The following is a 14562-nucleotide window of genomic DNA, read 5'->3' as shown; positions in this document are numbered from 1 at the left end:
TTGAAATATGTTTCATATAGACAATTGACCACCCAAGTTGACCGGCGATTCACGAACGTTAAAACTTGTAAAAACGACATGACGATATATATATATGGATATACATATGGTTAACATGAGATTATGATAAGTAAGTATCTCCGTAAGTATATTAACAATGAGTTATATACATATAAACAAGACTACTAACTTAAGGATTTCGAAACGAGACATATATGTAACGATTATCGTTGTAACGACATTTAAATGTATATATATCATATTAAGATATATTAATATATCATAATATCATGATAATATAATAATTTAACATCTCATTAGATATAATAAACAATGGGTTAACAACATTAATTGAGATCGTTAACTTAAAGGTTTCAAAACAACACTTACATGTAACGACTAACGATGACTTAACGACTCAGTTAAAATGTATATACATGTAGTGTATTTAGATGTATTAAAATACTTTTGGAAGACTTCAAGACATATATCAAAACACTCATACTTAACGAAAATGGTTACAGTTACTTTTCCATTCTTTTCTTTCATCAAGAATTCTAGTCGTATTCTTACCCGTATTATACACAGCTTCAAAACGTACTTACTATGAGTATATACCAATAGGACCTAGCATGGGATTCCACTCTTGATTATGTCATGTATGACTAATCAATTTTAACTTCTACCATGAGCTAGTCAACTAACTAGAACTCCTTTTAACCCCACTCACCACTCACCAATTACCACTCATCATTCACTCCATTTCACTTCCAATTCTCTTTCTAATTCTCTCTCAACACACACACACACTATTATGAACGTATTTTTCCAGTAGTTAATCATCATCTTTATCAAAAATCACTTCAAGAATCAAGCTATAATCATCATAGGAAGAACACTTCAAGAACACTTCAAAAATCCCTTCATGTTTACTAATTTACTTCCAAGCTTTCTAATCCATTCCAAGTAATCATCTAAGATCAAGAAACCTTTGTTATATACAGTAGGTTATCTTTATTATTCAAGGTAATATTCATATTCAAACTTTGATTCAATTTCTATAACTATAAACTATCTTAATTCGAGTAAAAATCTTACTTGAACTTGTTTTTGTGTCATGATCCTACTTCAAGAACTTTCAAACCATCCAAGATCCTTTGAAGCTATATCATTTCTTGTCACTTCCAGTAGGTTTACCTACTAAACTTGAGGTAGTAATGATGTTCATAACATCATTCGATTCATATATATAAAACTATCTTATTCGAAGGTTTAAACTCGTAATCACTAGAACATAGTTTAGTTAATTCTAAACTTGTTCGCAAACAAAAGTTAATCCTTCTAACTTGACTTTTAAAATTAACTACACACATGTTCTATATCTATATGATATGCTAACTTAATGATTTAAAACCTGGAAATACGAAAAACACCGTAAAACCGGATTTACACCGTCGTAGTAACACCGCGGGCTGTTTTGGGTTATTTAATTAAAAACTATGATAAACTTTGATTTAAAAGTTGTTATTCTGAGAAAATGATTTTTATTATGAACATGAAACTATATCCAAAAATTATGGTTAAACTCAAAGTGGAAGTATGTTTTCTAAAATGGTCATCTAGACGTCGTTCTTTCGACTGAAATGACTACCTTTACAAAAACGACTTGTAACTTATTTTTCCGACTATAAACCTATACTTTTTCTGTTTAGATTCATAAAATATAGTTCAATATGAAACCATAGCAATTTGATTCACTCAAAACGGATTTAAAATGAAGAAGTTATGGGTAAAACAAGATTGGATAATTTTTCTCATTTTAGCTACGTGAAAATTGGTAACAAATCTATTCCAACCATAACTTAATCAACTTGTATTGTATATTATGTAATCTTGAGATACCATAGACACGTATACAATGTTTCGACCTATCATGTCGACACATCTATATATATTTCGGAACAACCATAGACACTCTATATGTGAATGTTGGAGTTAGCTATACAGGGTTGAGGTTGATTCCAAAATATATATAGTTTGAGTTGTGATCAATACTGAGATACGTATACACTGGGTCGTGGATTGATTCAAGATAATATTTATCGATTTATTTCTGTACATCTAACTGTGGACAACTAGTTGTAGGTTACTAACGAGGACAGCTGACTTAATAAACTTAAAACATCAAAATATATTAAAAGTGTTGTAAATATATTTTAAACATACTTTGATATATATGTATATATTGTTATAGGTTCGTGAATCAACCAGTGGCCAAGTCTTACTTCCCGACGAAGTAAAAATCTGTGAAAGTGAGTTATAGTCCCACTTTTAAAATCTAATATTTTTGGGATGAGAATACATGCAGGTTTTATAAATGATTTACAAAATAGACACAAGTACGTGAAACTACATTCTATGGTTAAATTATCGAAATCGAATATGCCCCTTTTTATTAAGTCTGGTAATCTAAGAATTAGGGAACAGACACCCTAATTGACGCGAATCCTAAAGATAGATCTATTGGGCCTAACAAACCCCATCCAAAGTACCGGATGCTTTAGTACTTCGAAATTTATATCATATCCGAAGGGTGTCCCGGAATGATGGGGATATTCTTATATATATGCATCTTGTTAATGTCGGTTACCAGGTGTTCACCATATGAATATTTTTTTCTCTATGTATGGGATGTGTATTGAAATATGAAATCTTGTGATCTATTGTTACGATTTGATATATATAGGTTAAACCTATAACTCACCAACATTTTTGTTGACGTTTAAAGCATGTTTATTCTCAGGTGAATACTAAGAGCTTCCGCTGTTGCATACTAAAATAAGGACAAGATTTGGAGTCCATGTTTGTATGATATTGTGTAAAAACTGCATTCAAGAAACTGATTTCGATGTAACATATTTGTATTGTAAACCATTATGTAATGGTCGTGTGTAAACAGGATATTTTAGATTATCATTATTTGATAATCTACGTAAAGCTTTTTAAACTTTTATTTATGAAATAAAGGTTATGGGTTGTTTTAAAAATGAATGCAGTCTTTGAAAAACGTCTCATATAGAGGTCAAAACCTCGCAACGAAATCAATTAATATGGAACGTTTTTAATCAATAAGAACGGGACATTTCACTACAAAAGTACACATCCGTCATACATCAAATGGCACATGGAACTACTCCCGATTTGTTTGACGAATACCTACAAATTGGGTGAGAAAACGCCCGCTGACTGTCTAGATGCAAATGCGTATTTCATTTATTTGCTAGAGTATTTGTGAATACCAGCTGCTGAAGATATTGCTTGCCTTTATAATTTTCATGCAAAAAAACATGGTTTAATGGTTATATTTGGTAGTATTGACTGTACGCATTAGGAGTGGATGAATTGTCATGTTGCGTGACAAGGAAAGTATACTAGGGGTGATAAAATAAAAAGGCTAGTAAATTATGCTTGAAGGAGTCACATTTCAAGATTTGTGGATATGACATGCATTCTTTGATATTGCATGTGCAAGAAATGACATTAATGTTTTAAATTATTCAGCGTTGTTCAATACTATAAAGGATGACACTGCTCTACATTCACCATTTAATGTAAACGAGTGTTACTACGAGAGATGATATTACCTAGGTGATGGTACATACTCAGATTGGGCTATGTTGGTCAAAGTGTCCCATACTTTAATATTAAAATTATCCAAGGAAAATCAATATTAAAATGAATAAATATTAATATTATAAAATCATATGCAAGGAAAATCAATATTAAAATGAAATATTTGTATTTTATTTTATAATTAATTAAATAAAGAAGATTGTAAGCTTAAATATGGTATTGTTGACTTAAATATATCTAGCATTCTCTTTTATTCATAAAAAGTTGTTTTGACTTATAAAAACAAAAATACTCCTTAAAAATAAGAAATAAAATTGTGGAGTAAATAACATGGCTGAAAAATACAACGCAAACCTTTTATCTGGAGAACAAAAGACGGATAGAGATCAAAACCCAAAACCTAAAATCTTACCACTATAATAATTTCACTTTAAAAACCACTGAAACCCAATATAGTTTGAATCCTTTCATTTAGGTTAATCATTATGCAGGGTTTAAGGAGGGGTTCCTCTGTTATAAGGCGTTTTTCAGTTCCTCAGATCAGAAAAAAGATTTCAAATTCATGGTCAGCGGTTGAAGATACTTTCTTATCAACCAAGGTACCCTTTTTTTTATCTAAATATAATATGTGATTTTGCAGTAATTAGGGTTTCATATGTATATCTAATTGTCTTCATGTATATTTACCCTTTCATGTTTGATGCTTTTGTTTTGTAGGATACATTTGAGAGACATAAAATTGTGTTTACAATTTTAACTTCTGTTGCATCTATTGGCACTGCCTGGGCTGGTATTTTTACGTTACTCTTTTTTAATTTTTTTAAAAAGTGTTCTAATTAGTTATCTATGTAATTAGTTTCTAATTAGTCATCTAAATAATTAAAATGTGTGGAAAATGTGTATTTTACATTATATTAACCTATGTGGTCTTGGCGTTGGGAAATTATTGAAAAATTCGGGCGGTTTATGATCGTTTGCTTTTTGATTGTGCTGTTGAGCGTCGTGTTTTCTGGGTTATGATCGTTGTAAATTGAAAACAATATTGAAACATAAGAGTATTAAAATAAATAAGATTCTGAATTAGATGATTTATGAAGATATTGAACTTCTTAAATAAAATAGTGATGTATGACAATTGGTGCAGGTTATACATTACGCCACCTTCATGAAACAAAAGTTGAACGAAGGCTTGATTCTATCGAGAATGCTGTTAGTTTTCTTTTTATATCTCTTGCTACAAAATCTATGCATTTTAATACAGAGAAGTGTTACTTATTCCTAAAATGTGTCTTTATGTGTGCCTATTAACATGATTAGTAGATTTTTAAAGGTGATTGGTGAATGTATGATGGGATAATTATTGGATTTTGCATATCAACCGATGGATGAACTAGGCATGGATTTAGGTATACATTTTTAGGTACACATAACAATGCTTTGAACTATATATATATATATATATATATATATATATATATATATATATATATATATATATATATATAGGATCAATGGGGAAGTAACCAATCGGGGGAAGCAGGGGGAAGCAAATTTTTTTTTTTTTCGTTTTTTTTGGAATTTTTTTTTCCGGCATCAAGATCACACGAAAATATGAACATTTAGAAGAGACACTTCGTGATGAATGTTATTATTTAGGCGGGAAAACGATCGACACAAATAACATTCAAGATAATATTGTTCGTGAAGAATATAAACATTTTTTTTTCATGTTTTGTGATGTAAAATTTAGCCCGATTTAGAGTTTAGGGTTTAAGGTTTAGGGTTTGGTGTTTTGGGTTTATTCCATAAACCCAAAACACCAAACCCTAAACTCTAAACCGTTCGTGTTAAAAAACTCAATCTAAATCCTAAATCTAAAAGAATAAACCCAAAACACCAAACCCTAAACCCTAAACCGTTCGTGTTAAAAACTCAATCTAAATCCTAAATCTAAACCCTAAACCCTAAATTTCTAAACCCTATAAACCCTAATATCTAAACCCCAATAGCTAAAACCTCAACATACGCTCGAAAAACACGATAATTGTTATATATTACTTCTTCGAGCGTTTTCCCGTCAAAATAAAAACATTTATCACAAAGTGTCTCTACTAAATGTTCATATTTTCATCCCATCTATAATGTTCGTGAACAAAGTTTTTTCAAAAAACGAAAAAAAAAAAAAAAATTTTTGCCCCGACCGATTGGTTACTTCCCTCTTGATCCTACCACTATATATATATATATATATATATATATATATATAGTGGTAGGATCAAGAGGGAAGTAACCATTCGGGGGAAGCAAAAACTTTTTTTTTTTTCGTTTTTTGAAAAAACTTTGTTCACGAACATTATAGATGGGATGAAAATATGAACATTTAGTAGAGACACTTTGTGATAAATGTTTTTATTTTGGCGGGAAAACGCTCGAAGAAGTAATATATAACAATTATCGTGTTTTTCGAGCGTATTTTGAGGTTTTAGCTATTGGGGTTTAGATATTAGGGTTTATAGGGTTTAGATATTAGGGTTTAGAAATTTAGGGTTTAGATTTAGGATTTAGATTGAGTTTTTAACATGAACGGTTTAGAGTTTAGGGTTTAGGGTTTGGTGTTTTGGGTTTATGGAATAAACCCTAAACTCTAAATCGGGCTAAATTTTACTTCACAAAACATGGAAAAAAACGTTCATATTCTTCACGAACAATATTATCTTGAATATTATTTTTGTCGATCGTTTTCCCGCCTAAATAATAACATTCATCACGAAGTGTCTCTTCTAAATGTTCATATTTTCGTGTGATCTTGATGCCGGAAAAAAAAATTTTCAAAAAAAAAACGAAAAAAAAAAAAAATTTGCTTCCCCCGATTGGTTACTTCCCCATTGATCCTGCCCCTATATATATATATATATATATATATATATATATATATATATATATATATATATATATATATATATATATATAACTCTCTACATATATATCTCACATCTAGCATTACCCAAAGTCTTGTACCTGAAAAACTCTCGAAACCAAAGTCGTAGTTTAACACGTACCCGCGTCGAATTCTTTATCATTTATTAGCAAAGACAATTTTACGATTCCTTTCAAAGTAGTCAATTTTGTCACAGCTTCAGCAAGTCAACTTCGACTTTTCAGGTGTCTATATATATATATATATATAACTCTCTACAAATCTCTCACGGGGTGTTTGGTTGTGAATTTTACAAGTGATTGTTGCAACTTTAAGAATCAGAATCAAAACTGAAGTTAACGATGGCAATGCAGTTAAACATCTACCTTTAAACGATTTTCTTGTAGTAACCCATCATGTCTGATTATTTGAACCATGAAATATCAAAATTAGAATCAGTCTTATGTTTACTTAAATTGTTCCAGATATAAGTATCTGATTTATGCATTTCTACTTGCAGATGAAAAAGAATTATGATCTCGAAGGTAAGGAATTTCAAAAGCTGGTTGGCACTGGAACTTCTAATGCCGCAGCCTGTATTGCTACTGCCGGGGTCTCTTTGGTCGTCGGGTATGTAAATTTTTCTATAATACTTTTTTATAGGTTGCACACTTGCATGTTCCGAATTTATAACATAAGTTATACATCTAAACTACTAAAATCATGTCAGATTCTTCAATGATTAAATCGAAGTAAACTTGTCTAAACACTAAACCCTTTTAACTCTGACATATAGCTTAAGAAATCACATGTGTATAGCTGTATAGGGTCAGTTAAACACCTGTTCTTTGTATTAGGAATGATGCACCTCCTTTTGGTAAATGATGGTTTCCTTCTCATGTTCAGTAGAGGCTTGAAAAATGGTTTGTCGAGTGGGTCGGGTAACAGGTCAAAATGGGCTCATGTCAAAACGTCTGTTTTTATGTGCCGGTCAAACTGGTCAAGTTGAGTCGTTTTGCCCATTATGTATTTGACGATTTTATCCTTTTGAGCTTGTTAATGTAAGAAGTGTGCTGTACAAAGCTGTACTATTGAAATAACAATCGTTGTGTGTATTTGAACATGCTATGCTAATATTGAGCTGTTTAAATTGTATAATCTTTTGTTTTTTTAGCTCACTGTTTGACTCGTTATCTAGTTACAAAATCTGATTTGTCTAGTTACATATTGTTGGGTTGAAAGTGCCACCTCTAATTTCCATCATTATCAAAACATGGTTGGAATATGCAGGTACGGATTTGGTTGGAGAGGTGGGCGATGGTATGCAAATCGCAAGTTCAAAAGGGAACAGATGAAATTGTTAGGGCAAGTTAAACCAAAAAGATGGCATTTGAGGTTCCTGAAGCGCCCGATTTTAACGCGATTAAAGAATTCTAATGCTACGGTCAAAGAACCTGAAACTGTCGCAAGACCGACCCCGATGGCGCATAATCACCCGGAGGCAAAGGCCGCTTGAAATTCTGAGATGATTACGATATTAGTGTACTTGTATATGCTCGATCAGAGTTTTGGATAGGGTTCATCTATCTATTTGAAGTCTTAAACATTATCATTATTATTTAACCTTGAAATTAAGGTTTAATAAAAGTTTTGCTAGATTTAGAAAAATAATATTACAAGTAATGTCCCTTACTAAAACTCTTGCTTGCCCCACAAAAGTTGAAATGAGTAGAACTGAAGTCTATTTGATTTTCCTTTCTTTTCATTAGCCTAAAGGCTAAAGCCTAGTAGGTGTGTAAATATTGATGCTACTAAATGTGCGTTAAAGTGCTATATAACACAACTTTAAATTAACTTTGGTGTGTATCAGTGTATGGCTAAAATACGTTGGTGTGTGGATTATCACCCATATGGCCATTTGAAGATGTTCAAGTGTTTTAGCAGAATTTTCGAAGGAACAGAAAAAACATTGCCTATAAAATAACAGGGGGTTGGTTCATATCATAACACAAGATATTGTGGAACAAAATAGTATTTGTCACATGTTAACACGTCTCTAAGTTTGCATGTGAAAAAAGTTCAATCAGTGTCTTTTCATTCTTAATTTAAGTGCTACATCAGGTAGTAGCTAAAGTTCACAACCATATCAAATCTGGATTTGCCAAACCAGTCTTTGTAACGCGCATTGCCTAGAAAGCCTAAGAACCCGAACCTTGTAAAACTGCTTATGGCACAAAATTAAATCAACCGAATATATAGTGAATCATAAACTTGCGACAAAAGGTAAATTGATACACTAGATATGACAACAAAAAAAAAGTCTAATTATGATACAACAGGAGGGGTATGTAGTATTCACATTAGAGACTAACTACATTTCTTTATTTGTTAGTTATATTCGGGCCATTTTCCAGGCAGACTACGACACTATGCGTCAAAAACTCAGTATGATTCTCCTAAAACCTAATATTTTCAACTCTCCATAAGCATTCTTTCCGTAGGGGTGAATCTGTAAATATTGCTCTGATAAAGTCTTTCACCTGCAAGATTTATGCGCGCAAAGTTTACTCAACAGCAATGATACCAAAACCAACCATCAACACAACTATAAGATACAAATACAAATGCATTTGATAAAGTAACTTTTGAGTAGTAATAAAGATATTATAGTAAGTACCTCAGATGAAGTATAACCACAGTTGGCCAACTCACCACTTTCCCAAGATGCAGTAATTGACTTCAGAGGCATGTCCAACATATCTGTTGAGAATTGTATATATATATTTTTGACTAAGAGAATGCTTTATAAAACAAAATGCAATGCAATAACACTTAATGAATGTTTCAATGACTTCGTATACACTTAGTTGTTGGTAAAAACAGACTGTTTAATATGTGACAGTCTAGATTACAATACAAATTATTATCTTACCTGCCAATATCCGTAGTCGAGGGAGTGACGGTATGAGATCATCAATAGAGTGTGATGATGCCTCTTGTGGTTTTGTATTTCGATTAATAGCAACCAACGACTCCAATAAAGACGAAAGATTTTCCAGGAGCATATGAATTAACCTTTGAATCTGAACAAAACTATCATGTATCAGTACAAGTTTGTGGATGGGTTTTTCTGCTACTAGCATATACTTAACCAAAAACTTTCTAAATTCTATCTTGCAAAAACACACTTAACTTGCGCCCACAAAAATCATATAAATTTGATAACTTTTACAACATGTACCTGTAACGTTTCTTCGGCTGCAATGTCATCTAACTGGAGTATGTCTTTGGTCATTCTAGAACATACAGCCTCTAACACAGCGCACATACTTTTCTTGTATGTCAAGGGTAGCAACAATGGCTCCCATATTATGTGCACTTTCTCAAGGATAAAAGCTACCTGTACACTTTGTTAAAATGTGAGAAGAGCAATTTTAAAACATCGCGTTTGAACAAGGAAGGATTCGCTGATTTTTACCTGATCGATACTGAATTTAGCAGATTCATTACGCTTTGGTTGATGGGTATTCTGAAATCCATCTGCACCATCGATGGCCTGGTGACGTTTTTCACAGTAATAATCATTACTTCAAACCTTTTAAAACAAGAGAGATGTTATTATAACTAAAAAATTATTACCTCCATCAAATTATGCTTGACAAGCTGTATTTGTCTTTGTAATATCTCTTCTGCCATTAACTTGTATCTTATACCCAAATCAACAAACACCGCCTTCTTCATGGAAGTTGGAAAGTCTGACTGGTACTGAAATTATAAAATGGAAAAAGAATCATAAAAGTCAACCAAGCAATGTCAAGCAAAAAAAAGTACATGTTGTGATACACTTAATAAAAGGATGAACATCATATTTCTAGATGCAAGATCTACATAGCTTATTTTATTTAGTTATCTTTAACACCCAATGTGTAGCCCTCCATAACAAAGATTTAATGTAATTGACTGAGAACATCCAAGAAGTATCTAAGCACAAGAAGGTTAACATAATTTCTTAAGTAATCTTCTAAATTGATTGTGCAGCACAAACAGCTACCCCGTAAAACAACAAATAAGCCATATATGTTGATAATACATCAGTTTTCTCAATTTTCATCTTATTCAAGAAGCAACCAAGCAAGAAAATGTTAACAAAGTTCATGATTCAGGTGTTCAGCCCATAACTGCAAGAAGTTAGTGTGTAACTTGTATACTAAACTGAAGCCCATAATACATAACCTTAGCCAAAAGACGAAATGGGTGAGAACCATGTATTCATACCTCAAATGCAAGGCCGAGAATCTCCTGAGATAGGAATAGACAATCGTTATGAATTAAAACAGCAACCTGGTTGATACCATCCAGCTGTCTTTCTAGCTTCATATGGCAAAATGAGAGACTATAAGACAAATGTACTTGCTAATATCAAGTTAGATATAAGGTTAATTTGCACATTTCAAAGAATACAATGCTAAAGACTGTTGTCTTCGGCACTAACCTTGACAGGAATAACAGCTTCATACAGAAGCAATGCATCCCTAGCAGCATGGTAGAACTCTAATGCCACTGTAGCAGATGACAAGCAAACGTCCTGCAAAATCACATTTTATAAAAAAATATGCTTAAGAAAAGCGTAAATACTTATATATTATATCTATGCCTGGCAATTGGGGTCGGGTCAGAATGGGTTTAGGTCCAAACGGGTCAGGTCTAAAAGGGTCGAAAAATGTAACGAGTCAAACGGGTCTAAAGCGGGTTGGGTCAGGTCGAGACCCATTTTCCGGCTTGAGTTGGGTCGAGACCCAATTTAAAAAAAAAAATTATATTTAACTACATATAATAGATACATAAATATTTATTTAAACAAAAATATTTAACTACAAATAATAGAGGCTGCAAATATACAGTAAATGAATGCAAATATTGGTTTCAGATATTAGAAGAGGGTCAGCAATATATGATGTCACATTGTGGTTATGTACATCCATATATCGTAAAAAACTCATCTAAGTTTTTTCATTCCAAATTTGGCTTCTTTTAACTAAAACGGAAATATTCAAAACAAAATAAAAGGCATACCTATGCAGAATCCAACATGGTGCTGTTTTTTAACAGACGAATGCTTTGATTTTGATAGTCAAGAATCATTTTCTAAATTCGAAAATGTCACGAAGTTATAGCTCAATTTACATGTTCAGCACTTGTCACCCATAGACCATAGTTAGTTTCATATTTGGTTATGTATTCCAGCGTTTACATGCATATTTGGTCGAATCTGTCTCAATTTGACTCTCAAAGGGTCAGTTATGTTTTTCCATGATCAACCAAAAAGTCAGTTATGTTGAGTGTTGTACTCCAATGTTCGAGAGTGGTGTGCATATCTGCAGGTGGTTTTTGATGTGACCTGTAACTCTTTGATCCATCCCATTGTCTTTGTTATATTAATTTTATTATTGAATTATTGATTTCAAGATCAGCGAACAATACTAACAAATTTAAAGTTTATACATATTGAACATAAACCCTAGAGTAGCGACTAGTGAAAAGCGATAGAGATGATTTTTAATACGGAGTAAAAGATCTGTGATTTTGTGTTATGGACTTATGGACCCAAACAGACCAAAACATTGGACCCATCACTTTTTTCTTGTGATATAAATAGTTCACTTCTGGACCCATTAGATTTCTTATTCTTTATATATTCAGACCCACCTGGACCCTAAAGTTTTGACCCAATGGACCTATTTTTTTAGGTTTTGGGTTTGTTTTGCCAGGCATAATTATATCAACAAGGTGCTTAAACATTAATTAGCATCTTTCAGAAATTTGTATAATATTACCCACCTTGAGTGTTTGATGCACAACTTCCATTAGCTGAGAAGCTGCTTCAGATATGACACACTTCTCAGATGAAAAAAGCAAGTCCACACTACTACCATTATTACCTTTTGAACTTTTCCCTGAATAATCCTGTGAAAAAACTGTCATTTAGTCAACTTTTATACAACAATAATGAACGAAACAAGTGTTAAATATCTGTCATATCTCATGAATGCTCAAGCTTTTGGGCAGGGCCAGCAGTTAACATGGATATCCATTGTGTGTGCATGGTTCTCAAGATTTTGTTTAAGCAAAAAGAACAAATATAAAGACAAAAATGAAGGATTGACATTGATAATGTACAAATAATTGAAGTAACCTCACCTTAGGAAGTTTAAAATCTGAATGTAGAAGAAGATCCCTGGCTGTTGCAAGTATCTCAACCTTCTTCCTCGCTGCAAAATGAACTTCAACGTTGTCTGCAAAATTACTCAACCTTTCATCTTTGCCAGAAGAGATGAACATAATTTCTTTTAGTGATGTTTCAAATTCAGACGTGAGTTGTCGAGTCGTTTGAAATTCAGCAAGTTTGGAAGCATCGTTAGGAACAATCTGGCATCAAAAACATTGAAGGTGAGACTATACATGATATGCATATACTTGTACATATGATTATTTTAAATACGCTCCATGCAGATATTGTAACATGATATGTCTAAAAGCTCATTACGTAAAGACGTAGAAAGAAACAAACCTTGGAGAGAAAGTTGGTAATAATCGATTCTGACATCTGGGGCCATGTCAATCTTCCAAACAATTGCATCCACGAAGGATTTTTAAAGCAAATATAATTGAAGATAAATTGAACGACAACACTAATCCCTGAATAAATAGTCTCAGCATCCATGGTCTCAACCTACAAACATAAAGTAAGAAGAAACTAACATAAGTTTATCTTTCAACACAACTTGGATCCTTGCAGTGTAAGAATATAAACCGATGAAAGCAATGTAGGATGCGAAGCATAACACACACACATGTAAAGGAAACTAGTGGCACTCGGTGAATTACCTGAGGATTCGATGGTGAAGTTATCCTCAATGCCACATCAGCAATTTCTCCTGAATCTAGTTTTTGTTCGACTACAGAAAACCTATGAGAACCGGATCGTATTGCAGGAGCTATAACGTTTCTAGTCATCAAGTCTGCTACTTTAGCAAGTCCATAATCTAGAATACCAACCACCTAAACACAAATATAACAAAATTAAACAAACTGATCCACTAAAATGATAAGAGACAGACTAATTAAACCAAGCTATAAACTTACATCCATTGCTTTCAGCACAGTACATAGCTCAACACCTTTCATATCATTCAGAGCCACCTTATTCTTTACAAAAACCGCATTGGACTGGTGATCGAATCTCACTGCATTCTCAATAAACTTAACTAACAATTCTTGTATCTACACAGTCAAAAACATCAACAAATGCAGATCAATTTACTCGCAACAATATCATCTATATCTATAGAATTCATAAAATAACACTAAAATTTCAAAATTTCGGTTATAATAATACAAATTCTACCTGCTCAAAACAATCTCTCCAATGCTTTCGTAACAAACCAAACACGATTGGCTCTCGATCATCGCTACAATCGTCCACACGTAACGCCACTTTCAATTCGGTAACCGCCACCGCAGCTTCAACAACATTTCCGGCGATCAAATCACTCTCCACAACACTCAACATCTCACTTAATTTCAGCACTACATTAACTAATCGTAATGTGTCTTTCTTCTCTTTCGATTGAATACGTTTTGCCCTAATTTCATTAACCGTTTCCTTAATCTCGACATCAATCGGTTTCTGATCTGATGATAAGAGACTGATTAGGTCAGATACTTGATCGGAAAGTGTTTCGGAGTTAACGACGGCGTCTGAACAGTGAGAAAATAAGGCATTGAAGTCGTGGTTGTGAGAGTGTATGTAGTTTTGGACTTTCGACTTAATGTCGAGTGAACGGACTTGAAGACGGTCGATTAGGAGACGGAGATCGGGGGCAGATAGTGGTGATGAGTCGTCGAGATCGTGTGATGAGAGCAAATCACGAACGTCGATTGAATTGAACAGCACGTCCATTTTTTATTTAACGCCGGTGATGTTATCGCCAAAAAGAAGGCTGTATTCTGTA

The 14562-nt window shown here is 32.9% G+C and overlaps 2 protein-coding genes across 2 annotated transcripts; one reads left to right on the top strand and one right to left on the bottom strand.

Annotated features, from left to right (window-relative positions):
- Nucleotides 1–3960: 3960 nt before the first annotated feature.
- Nucleotides 3961–8271, top strand: LOC139886181 (uncharacterized). Its single transcript, XM_071869929.1, has 5 exons — nt 3961–4232; nt 4351–4423; nt 4778–4842; nt 7071–7180; nt 7841–8271. The coding sequence occupies exons 1-5, from the start codon at nt 4119–4121 to the stop codon at nt 8064–8066; spliced, it is 588 nt and encodes a 195-aa protein (XP_071726030.1). The 5' UTR covers nt 3961–4118; the 3' UTR covers nt 8067–8271.
- A 532-nt stretch (nt 8272–8803) lies between these two features.
- On the bottom strand, nt 8804–14562 carry LOC139886180 (centromere/kinetochore protein zw10 homolog). Its single transcript, XM_071869928.1, has 14 exons — nt 13956–14562; nt 13694–13831; nt 13436–13609; nt 13119–13280; nt 12749–12976; nt 12389–12514; nt 11043–11135; nt 10826–10921; nt 10190–10315; nt 10029–10106; nt 9792–9950; nt 9483–9633; nt 9228–9310; nt 8804–9090 (listed from the first exon to the last, which is right to left on the bottom strand). Exons 1-14 carry the CDS (start codon nt 14508–14510, stop codon nt 9007–9009), a joined length of 2253 nt encoding a protein of 750 aa, XP_071726029.1. The 5' UTR covers nt 14511–14562; the 3' UTR covers nt 8804–9006.

This window comes from Rutidosis leptorrhynchoides, chromosome 1, assembly GCF_046630445.1.
Source record: "Rutidosis leptorrhynchoides isolate AG116_Rl617_1_P2 chromosome 1, CSIRO_AGI_Rlap_v1, whole genome shotgun sequence".
NCBI classification, from domain to species: domain Eukaryota; kingdom Viridiplantae; phylum Streptophyta; class Magnoliopsida; order Asterales; family Asteraceae; genus Rutidosis; species Rutidosis leptorrhynchoides.
This window is presented reverse-complemented; position numbering and strand designations above follow the sequence as displayed.